Source organism: Cavia porcellus, unplaced genomic scaffold (genome assembly GCF_034190915.1).
Source record: "Cavia porcellus strain 051 isolate PalLab524CR breed Dunkin Hartley unplaced genomic scaffold, mCavPor4.1 scaffold_4, whole genome shotgun sequence".
Classification (NCBI taxonomy): Eukaryota; Metazoa; Chordata; class Mammalia; order Rodentia; family Caviidae; genus Cavia; species Cavia porcellus.
The window spans coordinates 67,763,579-67,787,452 of record NW_026947487.1 but is presented as its reverse complement, the minus strand read 5'-3'; the positions used below and the strand labels follow the sequence as shown (position 1 = coordinate 67,787,452).

The 23,874-nt window shown below is 34.0% G+C and overlaps 1 protein-coding gene across 3 annotated transcripts in view; it reads right to left on the bottom strand.

Moving 5' to 3' along the window:
* The window catches only part of Cnot6l (CCR4-NOT transcription complex subunit 6 like), a 122,721-nt gene that overhangs the window by 74,127 nt on the left and 24,720 nt on the right, over positions 1–23,874 (bottom strand). For 2 of the 3 annotated variants that reach the window (XM_063247219.1, XM_063247220.1), the window contains exons 2-4: positions 17,855–17,976; positions 16,235–16,421; positions 14,288–14,373 (exon numbers count right to left, since the gene is read on the bottom strand). In XM_063247219.1, the coding sequence (XP_063103289.1) occupies positions 14,288–14,373; positions 16,235–16,421; positions 17,855–17,976 (395 nt within the window). Of the gene's footprint in view, positions 1–14,287; positions 14,374–16,234; positions 16,422–17,854; positions 17,977–23,874 lie in introns of those variants that run through there. The other variant, XM_063247221.1, reaches the window with a different exon arrangement.

Genomic DNA, 23,874 nt, shown 5'->3' with positions numbered 1-23,874 from the left:
TTTGTTCATAAAATAAAAAAATTTTAAAAACAGACTACAAAAGTGATATTGTAACTGACACTACAGACACACAAAAGACCATTAAGGACTATTATGAACAACTATATTCCCCTTCAAAAAATGGAAAGCCTGGAAGAAATGAATGCCTAAACACATATTAAAACCAGTAACTGACCTACCTGCAACAAAATTGAATCAACAATAAAAAGTCTTTCAACAAAGGAAAATCCAGGACTAGCTAGGCTTCTCTGCTGACTTCTGCCAAACGTTTACAGAACTAACATCAACTCTTATCAAGCTATTTTCAAACACTGAAAGGATGAGAAATCTTACAAACTTATTTTACAATGTCAGCATTATCTTGTTTCCAAAACTAGACAAGATACAATAAATGCACTAGCCAGCATTCCTGATGATAGCATAAATACAAACTAGCAAATCCAACAGCAAAATAAAAGCATTATTCAACAAGTCCAAGTAAAATTTATCCAGAGGAGGTGGGACTGGTCCACCATATGCAAATCAATGGACATTATATATCACATCAAAAAAAAAAGGAAAAAAATTACTTCATTAGAAGGAGCAATTGGTAAAAGCATTTAATAAAATTAAATGTCACCTCCCTCTCGAATCAGATATAGAAGAAACAGATCTCAACACAAAGCTATACATGACAAAACCACAGCTAACATCATACTTAACAGAGAAAATATTAAGATCATCGCTCTAGAATCTGGAACAAGACAAAGATGCAGACTTCCACCACATTCTTAAGAATCAATGTAGTCAGCAGGTTTATATGTCTTTTTAGTTTTATATGTCTATAGGAAAAAGTTTAGTTCTGTCCTGCTTTGTTATGTTTCTCCCTCTAATAAAGAAAGGACAGAAATACATGTTAAGACTCATGCTTACATAAAACCTATAAACAGTTTAAGAGAACTGATCTCATGACACATGATGAAATGAACAAAAACTTTGAAGGAAAGAAAGTGTCACTGCAGTACCCAATCCTGCTTCCAGAGTGTTATGATATGAAATCCAGCAATATTATTAATCTTTGTTCAGAGGGATTTTAATCTAGTAAGTTGTGTTAGGTCTCAACATAAATGAAAATATGGATAAATGCGTACATGTCTAAGTGTATAGGATTGATAGCCATAATACTTAGTTTTTGTTGGATAGCTGAACGGAACTGTTTGCAGTCTCCCTGGTTGAGTTCCCATTTATATGTTCCACTTGTGTACCTTGAACAACTATTTACAGGGGGACAATATGTATACATTAGCTAGTGATTTATTACTATTTCTTACCTTTGAAAGTATCTACTATTTCTGCCCATTTTCTAAAATAATCTAAAAAAATCAATGTAGTCTTGGAAGTCATAGAACTGAGCAAGAGAAAAAATAAAAAGCATCCAAATTAGAAAGTAAGTCAAATTATGTTTACATAAGACATGACCTATATACAGAAGATCGTAAGAAATCACATATAAAAACTATTACAACTGGTAAGCAAATTCAGTAAAATGGCAGGATAAATGAACAATATCCAAAAAACTCAGGAGCATTTATATATACCATTAACAAAACAGATAAAAAAGAAATCAAGAAAGCAATTCCATTTAAAATAGAATAAAATAAAATACATCGGTAGGAATAATCAAAAAGATAAAAAAAAACATAATCAAAACTCTAAAACACGGGTTGGGGATTTAGCTCATCGGCATAAGCGCCTGCCTTGCAAGCAGGCAGTCGTGAGTTCGGTCCCCGGTACCGATAAAAAGGAAAAAGACCAAAAAACTCTAAAACACTGATGAGAGAAACTGAAGATACCAAAAAAACGGAAAGATATCCTTTGTTTTATAAATTGGGAGGATGTTGTAAAAATGTCCAAACTACCCAGAATGATGTACAGATTCAATGGACTCCCTATTAAAACACAAATGACAAACCTCATAGAAACAGAAAAAACACTTCTAAAGCTCACATGAAGCCATAAAAGACCCCAAATATCTAACACAATCTTAAGCAAAAAGAACAAACCTAGAGGTGTTGCACTACTTGACTTTCAAAAACACTAAGTCATAGAAATCAAAACAACATACTAGTACAAAAACAGACATGTAGACCAGCAGAACAGAACAGCGGACCCAGAAATAAATCCATGTATTTATAGCAAACTGATATTCAATACAGGAACTAACCACACACATTGGAGAAAAGAAAGGTGATAGGAAAACTAGTTTATCAACAGGCAGAAGAATGAAACTGGACTCGTATCTCTCACCATATTTAAAAAAAAAAAAACAAAAAACCTCAACTGAAAATGAGTACAAGGACTATCCAAGACCCACAACTATGATAGTACTAGAAGAAAACAGCATAAATATCTCCAGATCCTGATTTGGGCAAAGAGTTTTTGGATAAAGCTAACTGCACAATAGTAAAAGTAGACAAATGAAATTTTTATCATACTAAAAGCTTCTGCATAGCAAGAGAAACAATTACCAAACTGAAGAGACTACCTACAAAATGGAAGAAAATGTTTGCCAACTATTCATCCAACAAAGAATTAAACTAGAATACGTAAGGAACTCAACAACATAAATAAAGCACACTCCTAGGCTTTTGCTTTGGCTGCAACAGCTCCAGTTGTGGGTTTGATCCAGATGACTGCCCTGCAGCCTCTCTGGATGACTATGCCCCTCTGCAGTCAGATATCCTCACTCCCATTCCAAAAAGTACCTCTTCTACCCTTGACTAAGCAGAAAATCTATCAAGCAGGACACTGCACATGTATGAAACTATCTTTTCTATCTATACAAGAAGGCCTTCTTTTACCCTTATAGAACAGTTTGTGCACTGCTTTCTCTTATGCTGCAGCATAGGTACTTTTTTTTTTAAAATCGGTACCAGGGATCGTAACCACCACCTGCTTGTAATGCAGGTGCTTACACTGCTGAGCTACATCCCAGCCCTAGCGTAAGTACTAATAAACCCTCTTTTAGAAGGTTTCTACTTTGCTATAAATGATTTCTATCTCTAGCAGAGTAGTCTGACCTGGTTACACTAAAAGTTGGTAAAACTAAAGGCTGCTCATCCTGAAAGTGGTCAGTAGCCAGTGTTGGTGAGGGCAGCTAGCAGCCAGAGAATTGCGGCAGGTTAAGAATGCAGAGCTGCTAGGAGCTGCTAGTTCCAGATACTGGAAGTGTCCTATAGCTGTCATAAAAGCAGAGCAGGTGACCAAAGGCACTATTAGATGAAAGCTCCTACCCTTTAAAGCTTAGAGCTACTGACACTAAGAGAACAACTTTTGCCTATTTGTGATATCTATACAAACTGAATAAAAACTTTTAGCAGACAGGTAACGTCAGTATTACAAAGTCTCAGAGCCATCATAGTTCTTGACAGATATTATCAAATTAAATCTATCTATGCTTGAAAACGTATTAACAACATGAGTAAGTTGGGTTTATCTTAAAGATAAACACACTGCTTAAACTGGAGAAAAATATGCTGTTATAGATTAAGAACTGGTGGTCAACTTAACACCAGCTGAATTAAATCAGCATGGCATAAATGACCCATCTGAGGAAAGTTGCCAGCAGGGAGAAGAGCTAGGTGCCAGGTGGGACAAGAGCTAGGTGTTTTGGTTTCTTCTAAGTGTTGCTGTTTTGAGCCATTGGTTCTGGAGAAGCTCGTCATGGCTAGCTTTCCCAATATGAATTTGGCCATTATCATGGGAGGAGCTCAGGACCTTGCTGCTGAGAGTGGCTGCAGTTCACTTTGGAGGAGCCCTGTTATTTAACACTGGGCATTGCTTCCTGGCTCCAGAGGGGAAGATGTGTGCTGTTTAATCTCCAAGAGAAACTTGTCATATTGGCTTCCTGGCATGTACTCAAGTACTGTCATTCTCGGAGGAGCTCAGGACTTCACTGCCACTGAGAATGGCTGTGGTACTTTTCAGGGTAGCCCTGGTCCTTATTTTGAGCGTGACTGGAATCCTCAACCTACCCGCACAGCTCCTTCACTCTGCTGGCATAGACTTTCTAGCTTCCACCACCGAACTTTGGGCCTTCTCAGTGCAGATCTGTAAAACAAGGCCTGAGTCCTTGTCATAGGCTCCAGACCTCCAGTTGGACTCACGCAAGAACTGTCATGGACTCTGGGTCTTCAACTGGACTCATGGAGGACATTGCTGTGGGATCCAGGACCTTAGCTGAATACTCTGGGTCTTTAGGGTCGTGGACAGATTTCCTGCACTTTCTAGTATTTAAATCTGGGTGACCGTCATAAAATAAGATTATAAATTCTGTGTCCTGTAATTGTTCTTCCTGCAACCCTTAACTACAATGTATGTGTAGTTAGAACTTATCACATTTACCTTTGGAATGACAGAAATCAATCATTCAATAAACCATCTTAAGGATTAACAAAGTAGAAATGAAAGGAAACTCAATGAAAAAAGTTTAGAAGCATTCTAAAAATGCTTTAAAATTAGAAACAACTGGGCTGGGGATTTAGCTCAGCGGCATAAGCGCCTGCCTTGCAAGCAGGCAGTTGTGAGTTTGATCCCCGGTACCAATAAAAAAAAGACAAAAAAAAAAAAAAATCCACTACACTGCCAGCCCTAGCTCACAGGCACAAGCACCTGTCTGGCAAAGGTGAGGTTGTGAGTTTGATTCCCAGTACCAAAAAAAAGAGAAGAAATTAAAAATTATGTGCAGCAATCTTGATGCCCAAGGATGCCCAAGCAGCAGTGTGCCATACTAATAAATGTCTGGAAGTCAATGATCACCACTTTTAGCACCAGTTGTAACTGCAGAGGTCAATGATAATTTGTATTAATTTCATTATGTCTCAATAAATTTAGTATTAAAATACTTACACAAGTTTTTCTTTTCCTGAAGTATGCATATAGTTTTTGGCAGACTTGATATATAATAATTTGAAAGGAAAAATCAAAACTGTCACAGGAGATGAAGTAATTATCTGCAACAAAGCCTCAAAAGAATTTGCAAATTTTTAGAAAGAATGAGAAGTTTGCTAAGAAGGCTTACTACGAGATCATTTTTAAAAACTAAAAAGGATGGGGGGTAAGTCTCAATGATACAGCAATTACGTATCACGCATAACCACTTGGTTCAATCCTTGATGTTGCAAAACAAGACAAACCCCCTACCAGCAAATGAGTATTTTAAAACAAAAACAATCATGGTTTTGAATGGAAAAGCAAACAAAACAAAAAAATATGCTTAATCAGTACACAGGAAGTTGCAACATTTCGACATTAAATATGATCTAAAAAAAGTAAAGGGAGCCCAATTTTTGAATAGAAATATTTAATTAAGAAAGTCAATGCTCTCTCAAATAGTTCAGAGAAGTAATTCAACTCTAAAGTTGCAACACATGTTTTTTGGTGTGTGCATAACTAAATAAGCCATTTCTTAGCTATAAGGAAAAGCAAAGGAAACAAAACTATCAAAACATTGCTACAGAATAATGTGAGAGGATGTTTCAAATGAGATACATCTTGATATAAAGCTGTAAAAATAATTAACATAGTAATTAGTGCAATATTAGATAAACTAACACAAGAGCAAGACTGAGATATCAAAAGCAAACTAGACATAGCAGATTAACAGATTTGTAGCACATGGTACAGCACACTTGTAAATCCAGCACTCAGGAGGCAGAAGGACTGCCTCATGTTGAAGGCCACTCTGGGCTACACATATGAGTTAATGGCCAGAAAGAAGTACATAGCAAGACTCTGTCTTGAAATACACAAATAAATAAATAAATAAATAACAACAGAGAGGGGTGATTTTACTGGTCAGTGGGAAAAGGCAAGTCTATTCAATAAATGATACTGAGAGAGCTGGTTACTCATAAATATTAGATCCCTACCGAAATAGACCTGTGTAATATTATGGCAAATCAACACGAAATGAATTAAAGAATTATAAAGAGCCAATATTTTACAATTTTTAGATTGCATGCTTAGGAAACACACTAATTTTACAATAAAAGATTTTTAAAATGAACTAAACATACCATAAAGAAAACTAAAAAGAAAAGTCACACAATGTGAGAAGACTTATTAACAAAAGACACAAGCCAGGGATATAGCTCAGTGACACAGCACATGCCTGGCAAGTGTGAGGTCCTGAGTTTGATTATCACTGCCAAAAAAGAAAAAAAAAAAAAAAAAGACACAAAATAATGCAACTAAAATTAGGCAAAAGACTCCACTCATCCAGAAGCAAAGCCCTGGTGCAATACTTGGGAGGTACGTCCAGACTAGCCATGCAGTCCAGAGGCTCTGAACTCCCAGCCAGACACAGACCCCAGTGGTGCCACACTCCAGGATGTGTCCCTGCTAGCCACCCAGGTCTTTGAGGTTTTCAAATCCACCCAACCAGAAACAAAGCCCTGGGGGACATACCATAGGGGTGCATCCCTGCTAGCTGCATGGAATATCCAAGCTCTACCAAGTCCAGCCTCCCAGAGCAAACCATCAGGGGAACACCCTGCCAGTCTCGCAGGTCACAGAGCTCAAGGCTCCAGTGTCATAGTTCAGGGGTGCACCCTGGCTGGCAACAGGGATATTGCAGGATTGAAGCTCTGCCCAGCGCAGCATGGTGCCACATGGATCACAGAGGAAAATGAAAGACAGTAAGATGCAGTCTTAGTCCTCCAACCCACTGAGAACACCAACCCAGGAGACACTGAAATGTAAGACAATGGAAATCGCACAACTGAACTTCCTGAAATGATAGCAACTGAAGCCAAGAAACACCACCATGAAACTATAGAGGAAATAATATAGAAATAATATCACAAGTAAAAAAAGAAATGACAAATATTATGAAAGAAATGTTGAGTATATCTAAAGACCTAGATTTTAAAAAATAGAGGGAAATAAGAAAATGATGGAAACTTTGAATGAACAATGTAAGACAGAATTAAAAGGTAAAAAAACAGATTCAAAGGAATATTCAGAAAATTAAAAATTCCACTATAAGTTGGTAAAAATGCTTGAATGAAACTGATGATAGACTCTTAGACCTTGAAGACAGGATGGAAGATTATGATCACAAAAGAAAAGGTCTCTTAAAAATATCAAAGAACCAGGAAACAATTCAACAGCTGCACGATGATGCCGAGCAAAACAATGTAAGACTGACAGATGTCAGTGAAAAAACAAGGGTCAACACAAATGACATACAAAGACTTTACAGAACAGCAAAAAATTTCCCGAACTGGGAAAAGAACTTGATATTCACATAAATGAGGTATATAGAACCCTGATTAGCCATAAGCAAAATAAATATTTACCCAGACATATAATAATTAAGATATCAGAAATTCACCACAAGAACAGAATATTAAAAGCTATCAGAGAAAAGAAACAGATCACCTATGAAGGAAAGCCTATCAGAATCATGGCAGACTTAACACAAACCTTCAGGTCAGTAAGAGTTTGGAATGAAGTATTTCAAGTCCTGAAAGAAAACAGCTTTCAACCCAGACTGATGTAGCCTGCAAAACTATCTTTGAAAACTGATGGAGAAATAAGACAGTTCCACAACAAAGAACAACTAAGAAATTCATGACCACCAAATCAACACTACAAAGACTACTGAAAGATACTCTAGAAAGAGATAAAGATAACAACAATTTCAAGAACAGCAGCAGAAGGAAACCACTAAGCAGGGCAAACAAACAGAAAAAGAAAACCAACAGCAGAAAGATAACATGACAGGGATAAGTCAGTATATATTAAGTTACATTCATCAATGTAAATGGTCTCAATTCACCAATAAAAAGAAACAGACCGGCAGAGCAGATCAAGAAACAAAATCCAAAAATATGCTGTGTACAACAAACACATTTAATTCAAAAGGAAATTCACAGACTAAAAGTCAAAGAATGGAAAACAACACTCCATGCAACAGGAACCCAGAAAACAGCAGGGGGGATTCTGTTTGCAGACAATGTGAACCTCAAACCAAGAAGGATCAAAGAGATAAAGAAGGTCACTACATACTTGTTAGGGGAAAACATAAAGGGGAAGAGATTATTATCATAATATATATGCACCAATATGAGAGCACCCAACTATGTGAGACAAATCTTAATAGACAAAAAATCAAATAAGCAATAATACAGTTAAATGGGAGACCTTAACACCCCATTGTCACAAAGAGGCAGATCAAACAAACAAAAACTTAGCAAAGAAATAACAAAGCAGAATAAACTTGTGAATAAATGGACCCAGCAGGTATGTACTGAGTGTACCACCCAACATCATCAGAATACACATTCTTCTCAACTGCACATGGGTCATACACCATGACCAAGTGGGATTCAGTCGAGAAATGCAGGGGTAGTTCAATCAATAAATATAACAATACACCATATCAACAGAGCCAAAGATAAGAACTGCATGATCATCTCTATAGATGCAGAAAAAGCTTTTGACAAAATCCAACACTCACTCATGATTAAAAAAAAAACCCTAAAGAGAGATGGAATAGATAAAAGCCACATATGATAAACCAACAGCCAACATGTAACTAAATGGACAAAAATTGAAAACTTTCTAACTAAAATCAAGAAAAAGAGAAGGCTGTCCATTATCACCACTCCTATTCAAGATAGTTCTGTAAAAATTAAGAGCAATTAGATGCGAGGGAAATAGAAGAAATAAGGATAGGAAAGAAAGAACTTAAATTATTGTTATTTGCAGATAATACAACACTATACAGAGAAAACCACTAAAACTCCATTGAAAGACTTCTAGATGTAATAACCAAATTCAGTAATGTACCTGGATACAAAGTCAACGCTCAAAATTCAACAGCATTCCTGTACACAAACAATAACTGAGAGAAAAGAGAAACCACATATTTTACTAAAGCACCCCCCAAAAATGAAATACAAAACAAAGTAAAATATCTATAAATTGAAAATTACATTTCTCTGAAAAAGGAAATCAAAAAGAATTTCAAAAAATAAAAACACAGTCCCTTTAATGGGTAGGAAGAACAAACATTGTGAAAATGGCCATTCTCCCAAAATTGTCATATAGATTTAAAGCAATTCCACTCAAAATACCATTAGCATACCTCACAGATCTGGAGAAATCATTCCTAAAACTCATCTGGAACTAGAAGAGACTTAGAATAGCAAAGGCAATTCTGGGCAACAAAAACAAGGCAGGGGGCATCACAATTTCTGACTTGAAGTATACTACAAAGCTACTGTGATAAATTCAGTGTGGTACTAGAATAAAAACAGACCTGAAGATCAGTGGAATACATTAGCAGATATAACCTCAATTACAAACACCTCATCTTTGACAAAGGGGCCAAACGTGTTCACTGGAAAAAAAAAGCCTCTTGTAGTGCTGGATAAACTGGCTTTTCCATATGCTGAAAATTAAAACTAGACCCATGTCTATTATCATACACTAAATTAAAGTCAAAATGGATCAAAGATCTAAATAGTAAAACAGAAGCACTAAATCTTCAGGAAGACAAAGTAAATAGAAATCTTGAAGACGTAGGGGTAGGCAGAGAGTTTATGAACAAAAATTATACTGCAAGGGAAATACTTCCCAGAATAACTAACTGTGATCTCATCATATTAAAAAGTTTCTGCATGTCAAAAGAAATCTCCAATAGAGTGGAAAGAAAACCCATGAACTGGAAAAATATCTTAGCCAACTCTCCCTCAGACAAAGGACTCAGCTGATGGGCAGGAATGAATTTAAAAAAAGATGTATTTTTATACAACGGAGTACTGCTCAGCTATAAAGAAGGATCACAGTAAGGCTTTTACGGGTAAAGAGATGCAACTTGAGACCATACTCTTAAGTGAAATAAATCAAAATCACATGTGTAAATGATGTATTGTCACCTCAGTGTAAGAAACTAAAAGAGTAAAGAAGATCTAAAGTCTTTAACAAATATTGTGAAAGGGTAAGAAACTGCTCAAAGCAGAAAAAATTACTCAGGGAAAAGGAAAAAGACATAAACTTGCATATATATATATATATATATATATATATATATATACACGTAAGATAGCTAAGTTGACTATACTACTAATGGTAGTAGTTCTTAAGAAAAGAACAGTTAATAGTCATATGATTAGAGCAATTTTACAAGTCTATATCTGTTAATTTAAGTAACCTTTTTGAAGGAAACTGCAATGTAACAACCATTGTTAAATTCCTATCATCTTGTTTTGAAAACCTACACTGTTACTGTTTTGGGTTTGTTGTTATCATTGTCTATTTTGCTTTTTGCTTTTCTTTTGTGTCTCTTTTTCTCTTAAATAAAAAAAGAAGTAGGCAAAAGCAATGAATAACAACTTCATAGATCAAATATTAAAGAGCAATAAATACATAAAAAGATTTTTTTAAATGTTCAGTTTTAGCAATGAGGAAATGTTAACAGTATAATTTAAAACTACTTCATGTTCAGTAATTGGTAAAACTTAAAAATATCTGTTTCTACCAAAAATTGAAAACGGACATTATATTATTTTGGAAGTATAATCTAGTAAAACTACTTTATAAAAGCTTATAGCATTGCCTAAAGCTAAGGGTGTAGGGTTACATCACCCAGTAATTCTATGAAGTTCACTTCTATGAACTTTATCAAAAGACATACACTTGAATGTCTGTGACTATACTGCTTATAGTAGCCAGAGGTCAGGAGCAGGGAGACAACGTAAATATCAATAGTAGAATACATTATAGTACACTCACTTATCAGAATATTGCAATTATACAAATGAAGCATAATTACAAGTATGTACCAACATGTCTAAATCATAAAACCTTAAATGCTGAATAAAAAGCAAGTCAAAGGAAATTACATTCAAGAGTCCGTTTATGTAAAATTAAGACATCTTTAACAAATATATACATAATTCCAATCTCTAAAATAAATCAAATTTATACAAAAAAAATAGTCTTTCAATAGTACAGTCAAAGAGACAAGATAGAATGTTTTCAAATTGTTGAGATCCAACATAATTTATGAGGAAACATTAATGTTTAATTGTAAGGACATCACCTGGCTCACAGAGAAAAAAATGTTACATTTCAAGATATTTTAAATTATTTTTTAAAAATTATATGAGAATTTTTTTCTGATACTTGGAAATGAACCCAGGGCCTTTCCATTGAGCTACATTCCCAGACCTCTTTTTATTTTGAGACAGTGTCTTGCCAAATTAAAAACTGCTCAGGCTAGGCTCAACCTTGAGGTTTTCCTGCCTTTGCATGCATGGGGGATGGGATTACAGGCATGCAAACCACCACACCCAGCTGAGAATTACTTTAATTTACGCCCTTTCTTTCATAAATGAACATATTTTTGTTCTTTAAGAGACCACTTCCAACTTACTGGATTGTTCATGACCACAAGCTCATGATCAAATGAATACAAAGTGATACTGACTGAAAACTAAACATTCTCAAAGACATGAAAAAATAAATAGAAGTACACATTGAACAGTCCCAATCTGAAAATCATAAATGCTTCCAAATTCAAAGCTTTTTAGCACTGGTATGATGCCACTAATGAAAAATTCCTCATATTACCTCATGTAATAGTCATAGTTAAAATGCAAGTGCACTAAAAATATCATATAATGTTACCTTTCACCCATGTGTAAACACTGTATAAAACATAAATGAATTTTCTGTTTATATTTGAGACTCACAAGTAAGAGATTTCCTTATATATACACAAGTAAAAAAATACTTGAACTCTGAAACATTATTCAGCCTAAATAGAACCAATGAAAAGTGATTTATCTATAAGCATCACCAAAGCTCAGTTACAGTTGGCAAAGCAGAGATATTTTCTAACTTAACAGACAATGTCTAAGAAGAGATTTTAATGAATGTATTTCAGTAGACAAAACAGTACTACAGTTGAAGACCAACAAAAACAGTTTTAAGATTAATACTTTAATAACACAATAAAGGCTAAGGAGACACAATATATCCAGAATAATCCACTCTGTGCTATTTATTCCATATTTTCTAGGAATATATCTTTCTACATAAGGTAACATAAAATAGATTGCAAAAAACTAAAAAAAAAAAAAAATGCTAACATTTACTTTTCCAAATGATATGTCTGGTATAATGCATAAGTCTGCTGGGTTCAACCATAAATTATTAATTTATCACTGTGCTGTCCATCAGTACTAGGAAAAAGGAAATAGGTATTTTGATTCATGTTAAGAGAAACCAAGGAACCAGGTGTGGTGGTACATCCCTGTAATTCTAGCACTCTGGGAGCCTGAGACATGAATGTAAGTTCAAGTTCAACTTCAACTTATAAAATTAGACCCTGTCTCAAAAAGGACTGGAATGCAGCCGAGTGTGAAAATCTAGAGTTACACTGGAAAGACAGGGAGAAAGGGGGAATTCTTAATAAAGACAAACAATTGGAATCTATTAAGATCAATTGGAAAATATTAATTTCATACTTTATGAATCTCAGATTACAAATAAATAACCCTTCCATAATTTTTTTAATAGGGGAAAATGTTTATTCTATCTCCAGGTGGGCTGTTTTTAGCCTATAAAAATAAGATGAAATGTCCCAACATTTCATTTAAATTCTAAATACCTTAGGTTAATTCTCAGGAAAACATTTTCAATTAAAATTTTGAATATTTTAAACTAAAATGTTTTATTTTTTTATATACTTTTTTTTTTTTAATTGGTACTGGGGATCGAACTCACGACCACCTGCTTGCAAGGTGGGTGCTTATGCCACTGAGCTAAATCCCCAGCCCCAACTAAAATGTTTTAGAAAATATGTTAGATACATATTTTAAATTATTCCCTTCTTTATACATTATATAAAAACTATTTTTAAAAAAATTACAGAAAAACCATACACAAGATTCAGGGTATTCATATAATTACTTAATTTATGAGACTGTAAAAGAAAGCCTAATACCATTTTCATCATTTTTTCCAGTATTACCAGTTTTCTTTCTAATCTTACTGAAACTTTTCTAATAATCCTCCCATTATAGAAGAAAACTCAAATATCTGAGAGCACACTCAGTGGTACAGCACCTGTACATCATTGTAGAAGGCCCTAGGTTTGATCCTAAAGGGAAGAAGGGAGACAAGAGTGACGATTAAAATGGACAGTCAACTTTCTTGATTTAAGAGCCTTCTGAGCATGTGTAACTAGGTCACTTGGGTACTAAATATGGTCCCTGGCTCTTTCCTCTCTTTCACTCTTCCCCTTCTCTTCTTCCGGACTACCAATAACTAGTAGCTTTCCTCTACCATATTGTTTCTGCTGTGAAGCCAACCATTCACTGACTGAATCTTTTGAAATTGTGAGCCAAATTAAATCTCTCCACTAAGTTTGTGGGTATGCTCATTGTGTCTAGGCACAGGAAAGCTAATTAATACACGAGGAAAGAAAGAGAATGCAAATAGAACATTTTGATAGTCAATGAAGAAGAAAACTAAAATACCTGAAAGTATATAAAGTAAAGCTTGAGTGATACTCATTACACAGCACAGAAAATACCTTTATACTACAGAAAAATAAACTCTTTTAAATGCTTTGACATTACAGAAAATTATACAAATTTCAGTATTTATATAAATTGAGTATAACTTTCATCATAAACTGAGCAAAAATGAAACTACTCAGAGGAACACGTATTTCTGATTTACAATAATTACACTAATTAAATATAGCTAATTTTTACTATTATGTTTCCCTCCTATAATCATGTCATATGCCAATGCTACCCTATCTACTGAATTAAAAGCTAAATTGGGGTATGTGTTCTAAGATTTTATCCTATTATTAAGTGCACTCTTAAGTGGCCAAGGATATAGCTAAGTGGCATGGTGCCAGCCTGGCAAGTGCAAGGTCATGAATTTGATTCCTGGTACCCAAAGAAAGTCCTCTTTAAAGAAAGGGAGAATTACTATACTAAATAATTTCAAATATTTCCTCTACACAAAGAAACCGGTAATTCATATAATGTGTTTATAATTATAATACAAAGGAAAAACACAATAGTTCCCCTATTAATGTTAGAATGATGGCCATATACTAGAATCTTGCTCAATTTGATACTCAAAGAACTATTTTCTATCAAGTATAGCTGCATTCTTGAAAAACTGAACAGTACAAAAAATGATATTTAAAGAGCTCTGACCTCTAGGTACTGAGTGTTAGAACTATATCTTTAATTAGAAAAAATTCACTCACCTTTCAAACCTAGAGTTTGTAGCTGGAAGAGCCGACCAAGTTCATAAGGCAAAACCCGTAACATATTGTGATTTAAAAGCAATTCCCTGTTTAAAAAAAAAAAAAAAAAAACTTTTAATATATCAAAAGCTTTATTAATGTATGTATTTGCCATTTTAACTCTTTCTTCTAATATCAGTGATGGTTATGTTTAAATGATTTCTTTATGCTGATTCAAAACTGTCGTATACTATATACTTAAGATACTATATAAGTATATAATTAAGATACTATAAAACTGTATTATAGTGTTAAGGTACTAGAGAATGTATAATTGCCACAATTTTTAACAATGTTTCTATAATTTACTTATCGTCCAGCACAGATTAAAGTTAGAGGAAGAAGTACACACATCATTTTCACTCAAAATCCACCCTCTTTGCTCTCTTACACAGAATTTTATTAGATGAAACTCAAAGTGATTTATTAGAATCCAAAGACAATAAGCAAACTTGAGCCTAATTTAATTTATGGAAAACAGTAAATTTTTACATAAACTTTAAGATTAAACTATGGTGTAATTAGCCCAATCATCTGCATCTTTAACTAATTATAACACTAGTCATTTCAAAATAGTATGAAAACAGAAAATATACAAAAATGAAATTAATAAAGAACAAGCAGTGAGTTGGGTATGGTGGCCCATGGCTTTAACTGCAGCACTTGGGAGGGTGAGGCAGAAGAAAGAACTTCAAGACCAGCCTGGACTACAAATACCTTGTCTCAAAAAAAAAAAAAAAAAAAGACTGGGCATGGTGGCACACATCTGCAATCTTAACACCAAACAACATCAGATACTCTGGGAGGCTAAGGTAGGAGAACCACGAGTTCAAATTCAGCATGGGCAACTTAGTGACCTAGCAAGATCCTGTCTCAAAATAAAAAAAAGCTGGAAATATAGCTCATTACTGAAAGTCCTGGGTTCAATCCTCTGTACTGAGAAGGCAGGAAGATAGGAGAGATACAAATGAGAAGAGACAGGAGGAAAGAAAAGGGAGAAAAGGTGGGAGCAGGCAGGAATAGAAGGAGAAAAGGCAGGAAGAAGAGAGGGCAAGAGAAAGTGCATCAGGAAAGTATAATACAATAGGGAACATGAGGGGCTGGGATTTAGCTCAACTACGTAAAAGTCTGCCTAGCAAGTGCAAGGTCATCAGTTCGATTCCCAGTACCAAAAAAAAAAAAGTGAACATGAAAAGACAAAAGAATTCTCATCAACAATCAGACACAGAACATAAATATTAAAGCACCAAAAAAATAAGAAAAGGATAGCATAAGTAAGGTCTAAGTTTATGATTGTAGAAATTCTGAGAAGACAACAGAAAAAATAAAGACCACTTCCATTAACAGATGATCAAAAAGTTCTAAAACAAGCCAATAAAGGGATGTAAAGTTTATTTACTGCTTAACAGATAATGCAGAAAGAAACTTCCTATTTTCATTGGAAACACATTTTGTCTTAAGATTCCTAAAATATTTTACACCGTGAAGTTTTTTTAAATCTTGAAATAGAAACAAATCCATTTTATCAGGTTTTAAAGTTTTCTTAATGAATAGTAAAATAAAATATAAATATACATTGCTTTATAATAGGATATATTCCTATAAATCTGGATTACAAGCAGATCATATTTTCCCAATTACTTCTGATTAGTCCTATCAGAGCTGAAGCCAAAAATGAGACTCTAAATATTACTCCACCTCCAATCTGTCAAACCTGATGATAGGAATCTCCAAAATTAACGGAAATACTCTATGGAGACCAACTCAAGAATTGTGCTTACAGAGTTTACAACATTTGATTGTCACAGACACAGAAATCCTGCTCTAAAAACAGTAACATCCCGTAATTTTCTTATTTGGTAAATTTAGAATTTTATGTAATGAGTCATGTCTGAAATATTTCCTCACCTGAGAGACACCATGTTTCCTAGTTCTGCTGGTAAACTTCTGAGTTTATTGGATGACAGATCCAGGTAAACCAGATTATGAAGCTTGGCAATATCAGGCGGGATGCGACTAAGGTAATTGTCATTTAGGTGCAGCGCTGTTAAGTGTGTCAAAGACCAAAGTGATGTACTTAAGCTCCGCACTCTACCTAAAAGGCAAAATATTAAAGCATAAAAACCTAGCCCCGCAACAAAAACTGACCTGCAAGACTAAAATGTAGAAGCAGCCAGGGTGGTAGCATACACCTGTAATCCTAGCACTCAAGAGGCTAAGGCAGGAGGATCAGTGCAAGTTCAAGGCCAGCCTGAACTACATAATAAGACCCTGTCTCCAAAAAAAGTAAATAAAAATAAAAATATAGAATAAACTGCAACTAAAGCAATATTGTGTCTCTAACATTTTAATTTTGTACTTAGAGCCATATGATTGCTTCCACACACATCTGGTCCTGACTTTATTTCACAATACTTTGGCCTAATAACCACTCTTTCTTGTGGGCCCTCTATGTATTAAATGAGTTTTGACAAGCCAGGTGTAATCACAGAACTCAGGAGGCTGAGGCAGGAGGACTGCCATGAGCTAGAGGCCAGCCTGGGCTACACAGGGAGTTCAAGGCCAGCCTGAACTACTTAACAAGACCCTGTATTTAAAAAAAAAAGAATGAATGAATGAATGGTGGTAAAATATAGACTCTTAAGAGTCATACATGATGGGGCTGTATTAAGCCTTTGTGGAAGAATGGTCTTGATTTTATTTTTTAAGTCATACTCCTTACAAAATTATTAGTGCAAAGTTTATTTATATTCAGGACCTAGGTTAAAGACCTTAAATAGACAAGAATAATTACTATGACTTAGAACTAACTTTAGATTAGCCATCAGGAAAACCACTGTATCCTCAGAGACATTTTTCCTCTGCTTTAAAGAATTAATTAAAGACTAAAAATTTTGGTTTAAGATTTTTTTTTTTTTTGGTCTTTTTCCTTTTTATCGGTACCAGGGATCGAACTCACGACTGCCTGCTTGCAAGGCAGGCGCTTATGCCGCTGAGCTAAATCCCCAGCCCCTGGTTTAAGATTTTGCATTAAATGCAACATATTCAAATAAGCAACCACAAAGCAAGTTGTGATATCCGAGGCAGAAGTTGCACTAAATCAAAAGACCTGTGTCAAGAGTCATGATTTTTATCACTGATTAGCTACATAAGTTTAAGCAAATCATCTAGTCTCAGCTTTCACAAAATGGGATGTTATCTATCTTACATACAATATTAATTATACAAAATACTTACATAAAGGTCATTTCATAAATTTTACAAAAGTGGTGTTTTAATTTTATAACAGATTTTGATAAGAATAATAAAAGGTAGAGAACACAAAATCTCAAAAAGGAAATGTTACTTTTCATATAGCTACTGAGGATTAAATTCAATTTTCTTTTTTCTAATAACAGATTTAAAAAGATAAATATTTATATCTCAGGATCTTTGTTTTCATTTAGTCCATCCAATTAAAAACTTACAAAAATATACTCTTGTTCATTCTCATTACATCCCAAATCAAATGCTTTAGATTCCACTCACCCGAGATTTCTAATTCTGCCCAGTGAGACTTTTTCCCATTGGCTACCTCCTCTGCTGACATGATGGTATAAATTCTGCGAGGATCTGGAGGATCATATTTTTCCTTTGGCATCCCTATTAGTCTGTGGAGAAAAAAAAAGACCAACTTATTATAATCTTAGAGAAAGAAAGAGAAAATGAGACAATTTTCTTTTTTATTACCAGACAGCAAGTCATTTTGTGCCACAAACTGTCTCTTGAAAACACATCATCTGCAGTATAATAAGTTTTTAAAGAAATTAACAGGTAGCTAAAGGAAAATGAAAAAAACAAACAAACCAGTGACCCTACACTTTGTAGTACACACTAGGACTACTTTCCCCTGCATTTAGTTAACATTGTTTTTCCTGATAGACTGATCTTACAATGAGTTTCTTGGTGGACTCTCAAACTAGTCTAAGAGATTCAGGTTTTTCTATCTTCCTTCCCTCTGTAATACGCAAACATCCTAATCAACATAACATTCCCTTTGACAGAGATTAATTCAAAGGTATCTAAAAATCACAAGACCTCAAAACTCCTCCATGTTTACTGGAGAAGCAGGCTTCTCCCTGCTGATCATAAATGAAAAAGAATATAGCCCAGATTACTGTAGGCAGCCATGCAACAACTATAAAGGAAGCATGCCAGAAAAAGCAGTCTAAAAAACAAGAGAAAACTAGAGACCTCAATGAATCACATCTGTAGCACTTTCAACCAAGCCACGTACAGTATTTTCCCTTACTAAGGTAATTTGAGTTGTGTGTTTTCTGTTACCTGCCTCAAAACTATCTTAATTAGAATGACTGCATAAATTCTTTGTCATGCTTGACTTACATCTATTGTCCTGAGGTAACTGTTAATATCCCTGCTTTTTACTCTCCAGACTGAGTAAGTCACATGGTCATCGCACTAATCAAAACTAATACTATGTAGTCTTTCTTAAAATGTAATCATCAATGATGACCAACTGAGACTTAAAACTAACCAAATGTGCCATGCATGCAGATGACAAATGGCCCCAAAAATAACCTCATTCAAGTGGTACAAAATAAGTATTACTTTGATAGTTCTGATTTACAAAAAATGATGGGTTTTACCCTACCTGGATTCCTACATACTATTTATAAATTGCCACACAGTGCTATAGTTAGCTCTTTGCTAATATTTTAACAAACACACACATCCCAAAACAAAAGTCTGAATTTGCAAGTTATTTCCTAAAGTTTAGAATTCATACAGGATTCGGCAGTAGTGAACCTATGGCACATGCTGCAGCAGGCTGTCTGTACCTTTAAAAGCTCTAAAAGGTTTACTACCACTGAATAAATGGTCTGAATATTTTTTTACCTATATAGAATATGAGTAGTTCATCATATACTAAGAAATCAAACTAGTTCCTAAGCACATAATCAAATTTTCCCATGCCATAATCTTCCCTCATATTTTGAAGCAAAATTAATCATTTCTATCCTTTTATTTAAAAGAGAGAAAGTGAAAGTTTTCTAGGTATGTTCATCTTATAATAATAATTAATTTCAAACTTTCCATATTAAGCTGCTCAATTTTATTCTTACACAGTTTGGGTAATACTATATTTTTCTTTTTATGTCTTATAAATTCATAGAGTACAAAGAATGTGATCATTTGTCACAGGGGGAAAACTTGGTTTCTGCCATTCAACCTATGTAAAGTATTTCTCAAAATAAAACAAATAGTAATCAGATTTTTAGACTTTTTAATTGTATACTGTAAGGGGCATAAATCTCTGTGGGTATTTTTACACACTACGATTATATCAAGATTAAAGGTGAATCACAGTGCTGTTCTGGACCCAAAGATACTCTAAATCCATTACCTACAGTAAGAATAAATTAAAAACGTAACTATTAAATTTGCAACTACATAAGTTTCAAAAATTTTTGAATGTTTTTAAAATACTAGGGCATAGGATTAGAAAATCAAACTAATTTAACTATGTTACTTATGGTTCCCACTAAATAAGTTTATGAATCATGAAGGAACTGTGTTATTCCTGAGGGAAGATGTTCTCTTTATATGACAATACAGCTCCTGTCACACAGGAACACACTATGTATTTGTAAAAAGATCATATGCTTTGCATTCCTAAAATCCACTACTTTCCTCCTACTTTTTCCATCTCACAGCCAATTAACAACCAATGCTTTTCTAACATTAATCTGAAGAAACTAATCCACAAGCTCAACCTTCTCAAATATTGTAAACATTTGGATAGGAGATTAACATCTTTTCTAACACTCTAACTCTATTCTCTGAAAAAGCTGCTTTACGAAACTGTCATCTTTTAAAACTTGCCATTTTTTCCATTGTTATAAATTGATTAAAATTTGTAAAATCACTGCTTTAAAAAACAGTTCCACAAAATTTTTACCAATAGCTACATTACAAAAACAAAGTAATATTCATACTGACATACTATGAGTCAAAAAACTCTTGTGTTTATTAGGATGCAACAAAAATACAAGACATTTAATTCTTCTTAAGGATTTCATATTTGAATAATGTGACTGAAGCTAAAACACTTTTCATTTGGGTTAATTAAAAACTTTATTACAAGGGCTGAGGATTTAGCTCAGTGGCATAAGCGCCTGCTTTGCAAGCACAAGGTTGTGAGTTCAATCCCCAGTACCAAAAAAAAAAAAAAAAAAAAAAAACAGTTTATTAGAGGCTATACTTCTGATGATTGCTACTGACAAACACCAAGTATGCTACTAAAAATGTAGAGAACTCAAATACAGGAAATTAGCATTATTAAATCCTTCTGCTCATCTCTATTTTCCCCTCTCAGGTCCTCAACATCAATATGCCACTTGGTAGTATATCTCAAATACCTATTTCAAAATAATTTAAAATATAAAATAACCATTCAAATATAAATCTCAAAATGTTACACTGATAATACAGTATCTAATAAGCTCACATACAAGCCAGTACTGCACAAGGTTTACAGTGGAGTGATGATGACTGCTTCTTGGCCTTTTGGCGAAGACTAAGTGTAAAATGGAAGTAATGAATACCTTTCATCCAAGAAACAGAAATGCTTTATTTTAGAAAACCTAGCAGCAAATTCCCTTCTTTATCTTTTCAATTTATAAGGCAAGTTTTCGTGGTGCTGAGGATCACTGTTAGTTTTTGAGACAAGTTTTTGGATTCGTTTTTTCCAAGAGTTTCTAATTTCTTTTTTCTTTTTTTGCGTGGGGGGGTAGTGCTGACATAGGGTTTCACTACATAGTTCAGAATGACCTTGAACTCACTATGTAGCCCAAGGCAATCCTCCTGCCTTAGACTCTCAAGTGTTGAGATGACAGGCCTATACTATACCATTATGCCCAGCAAACTTCAGGTTTTATATTTGGGGCAAGGAAAATAAAGAATAACACATCTCTCCTTCAAAAGATCCGAGTAAAACTGTTAAAAAGCTAGAACTAAATTTCTGTGTATTTTGGTCACCTAAAATAGCTTATTTAAAAGCTATTAAAAAGGTAGCCTCTACAGTGTATGTAAACACATCTTTATTTTGCTAAACCACAGTTACTTTCTCATCACTCTAAATTTAAGGGCATTTCATCTCAGTCTGTAATTCAGCACTATTAATGCTATTTCATTTACTTTTAGCTTGTTTAATCAAGCAAAGTAACAGTGAAGTGCAACATTAATACTTATTTTTAACTATTAATCATTAATACTTACTTTTAACTATACATAACTATTAATCATTATAATAGGCAAACAAAATTTATACCTAAAAAGGTACCTTACCAATACATTTAGCATTGACTCACCAGTTAATAACAAACAAAAAAAAGATTAGCAAACCACACTGCATACTGCAAAATCCTATTGACAAAATTAATGACTGACAGGAAGCAGGAGCTTAAAGGACATTTCTGAGATAAATAATAATTTGATTAGTAATTCCATTTCACTTCCATACCAAAGGCCTCTAGACAGCATTGGTCTCTATATATGCAACTAAAATTCATATATGACAAATAATGCAAATATCAAAGAAAAAAACTTCAAGTTTTCCTGACATCTCCAATCTGTGACCACTCTAAATAAAAACAAAACCTTTTTATGATGGCAAAATTGCTTAAAACAAACACCTTTAGATTTTTAGATTGTCATGTTTCTGGCTAATTTAACATTTATTCAGGAAATAGTCATTGCTTCCCTTCTACTGTCAATGATTCTACCAAGCTCTAGTTCTTTCATAGTGAACACAATGGAAACTGCATATGCCTCATGGAGCATATGCTATCTTCAAGCCTCTACTTTAAAAAAGAAAGTTTCAGAATATTTTACATTTAAATCTTATTTAAAAAACTGTGAAATTCCTTGTTATTATTATTTTTCCATTTCATCAAATAATTAATTCCATTGGCTTTTATCAGTGTGGGAAACCTATGGCACATGTCTGTTATCTTTGAAAGATCTAAAATGTTCGCCATCATGACTGGTCTATATTATTGATACAGTAAATTGAACAGAACTAAAAGAAAAAATTCCTGTCAAAGGAAGACAGTGATGCATAACAGATAATTTGTTGAACGATCAAGTATAGGTAGAGTGTTTCCAGGTAAACAAGTTTTGATTCCTCTATTAGGGAACAGTACTAAAATAACAGGTCAATACACACCAGTTTTTGTTTTTGTTTCTGCAGCACTGCGGATTGAGCCTAAGTTTGTACTCTACCATTAAGTTTGTACAACTCAGCCCCATCCACCTATCTACCTATTTATCTATCTTACCCTGACACTTCCTTGACTTTTTATTTTGTATCTGTCTTCTATTTCCTTTGACATACACATTCACATTTCTGTCAGCTGGCAACTCATGGTTTTTAAGTTATCTTCAATCTGTCCTTTATATGTCCCCAGAAAGAAATCTATAAGCTGATTCTAAACTTCAAATGCAAAGAAAAACAATCTACAACAACCAAAACTATTTCTTTTGGAAACTTTTCCTTTTGAAAAAGATACACAACTTAAATATGTATATTATCTGATTTCAGGGCTTCCCATAAATTGCAGTAATCCAGATACTTTGTGCTGACGAAAGAGATACATATAACTCAATGAAAAAGAACTTAGAAACTATTAGAAACAGCCTTACATATACACAAGCCAATGTATTTTCAGCAAAGGTACAAAAGAAATTCAGTACAATAAAAGACTTTCCAACAGAGGGGGTGGAACAACAGAATACCCATTTGTAAAAGTAGCAAACATACAAGGATTATAAACTTAAAAGGAAAAACCAGAAAGCATAAAAGTGCTAGAAGAAAATGACAAAAATAACCTCAGACTAGACAATGATTTCTTAAATTAACACAAAAGTATCATTCATTTAAACAAAGCTACTGTGATAAGATTTATAAATGTTTAAAACTTCTGCTATTTGAAAGATGAAGAAAAGCCATGAGATTCAGAATATTTTCTAAGACATAGCTGAAAACACTCCAGAATACATACAGAACTTGCACAAAAATAAAATAAAATACAATTGGCAAGGCTGGGAATTCCGTTCCATGGTACAGGTGACAAAGATAAAGTTTCAAAAATCTCTCTGTATCTTTCTTACCCTTCCTTACAGAATATTTTACTAATATGAAATGTCATCCATACAGTCTAATTACAAACATGACAAACCAATTCTAGGTGCCTTCTTCCTTCACTCCAGCTTATTTCCTTTTTCTCAGTAGTATTCTGATAATAACTTAGGCCATGTCAACAATATTCAGAAAGCTCTAAGTTACTAAAAGACATTGCAAAACAACAGAATAATCTTCTATGGTAAAAAAAAAAAAAAAAAAAAAAAAAAACGAAGATCAGTAAAATGAGAAAAAGTACTGTCACATAAGAGAGGTAATTCAAGAACAACAGGTTCACAAATTAGTGAATATGTAAAAAGATTGTTCACTGTACACTTATATATCCATATTCTCCTTGATCAAAAGC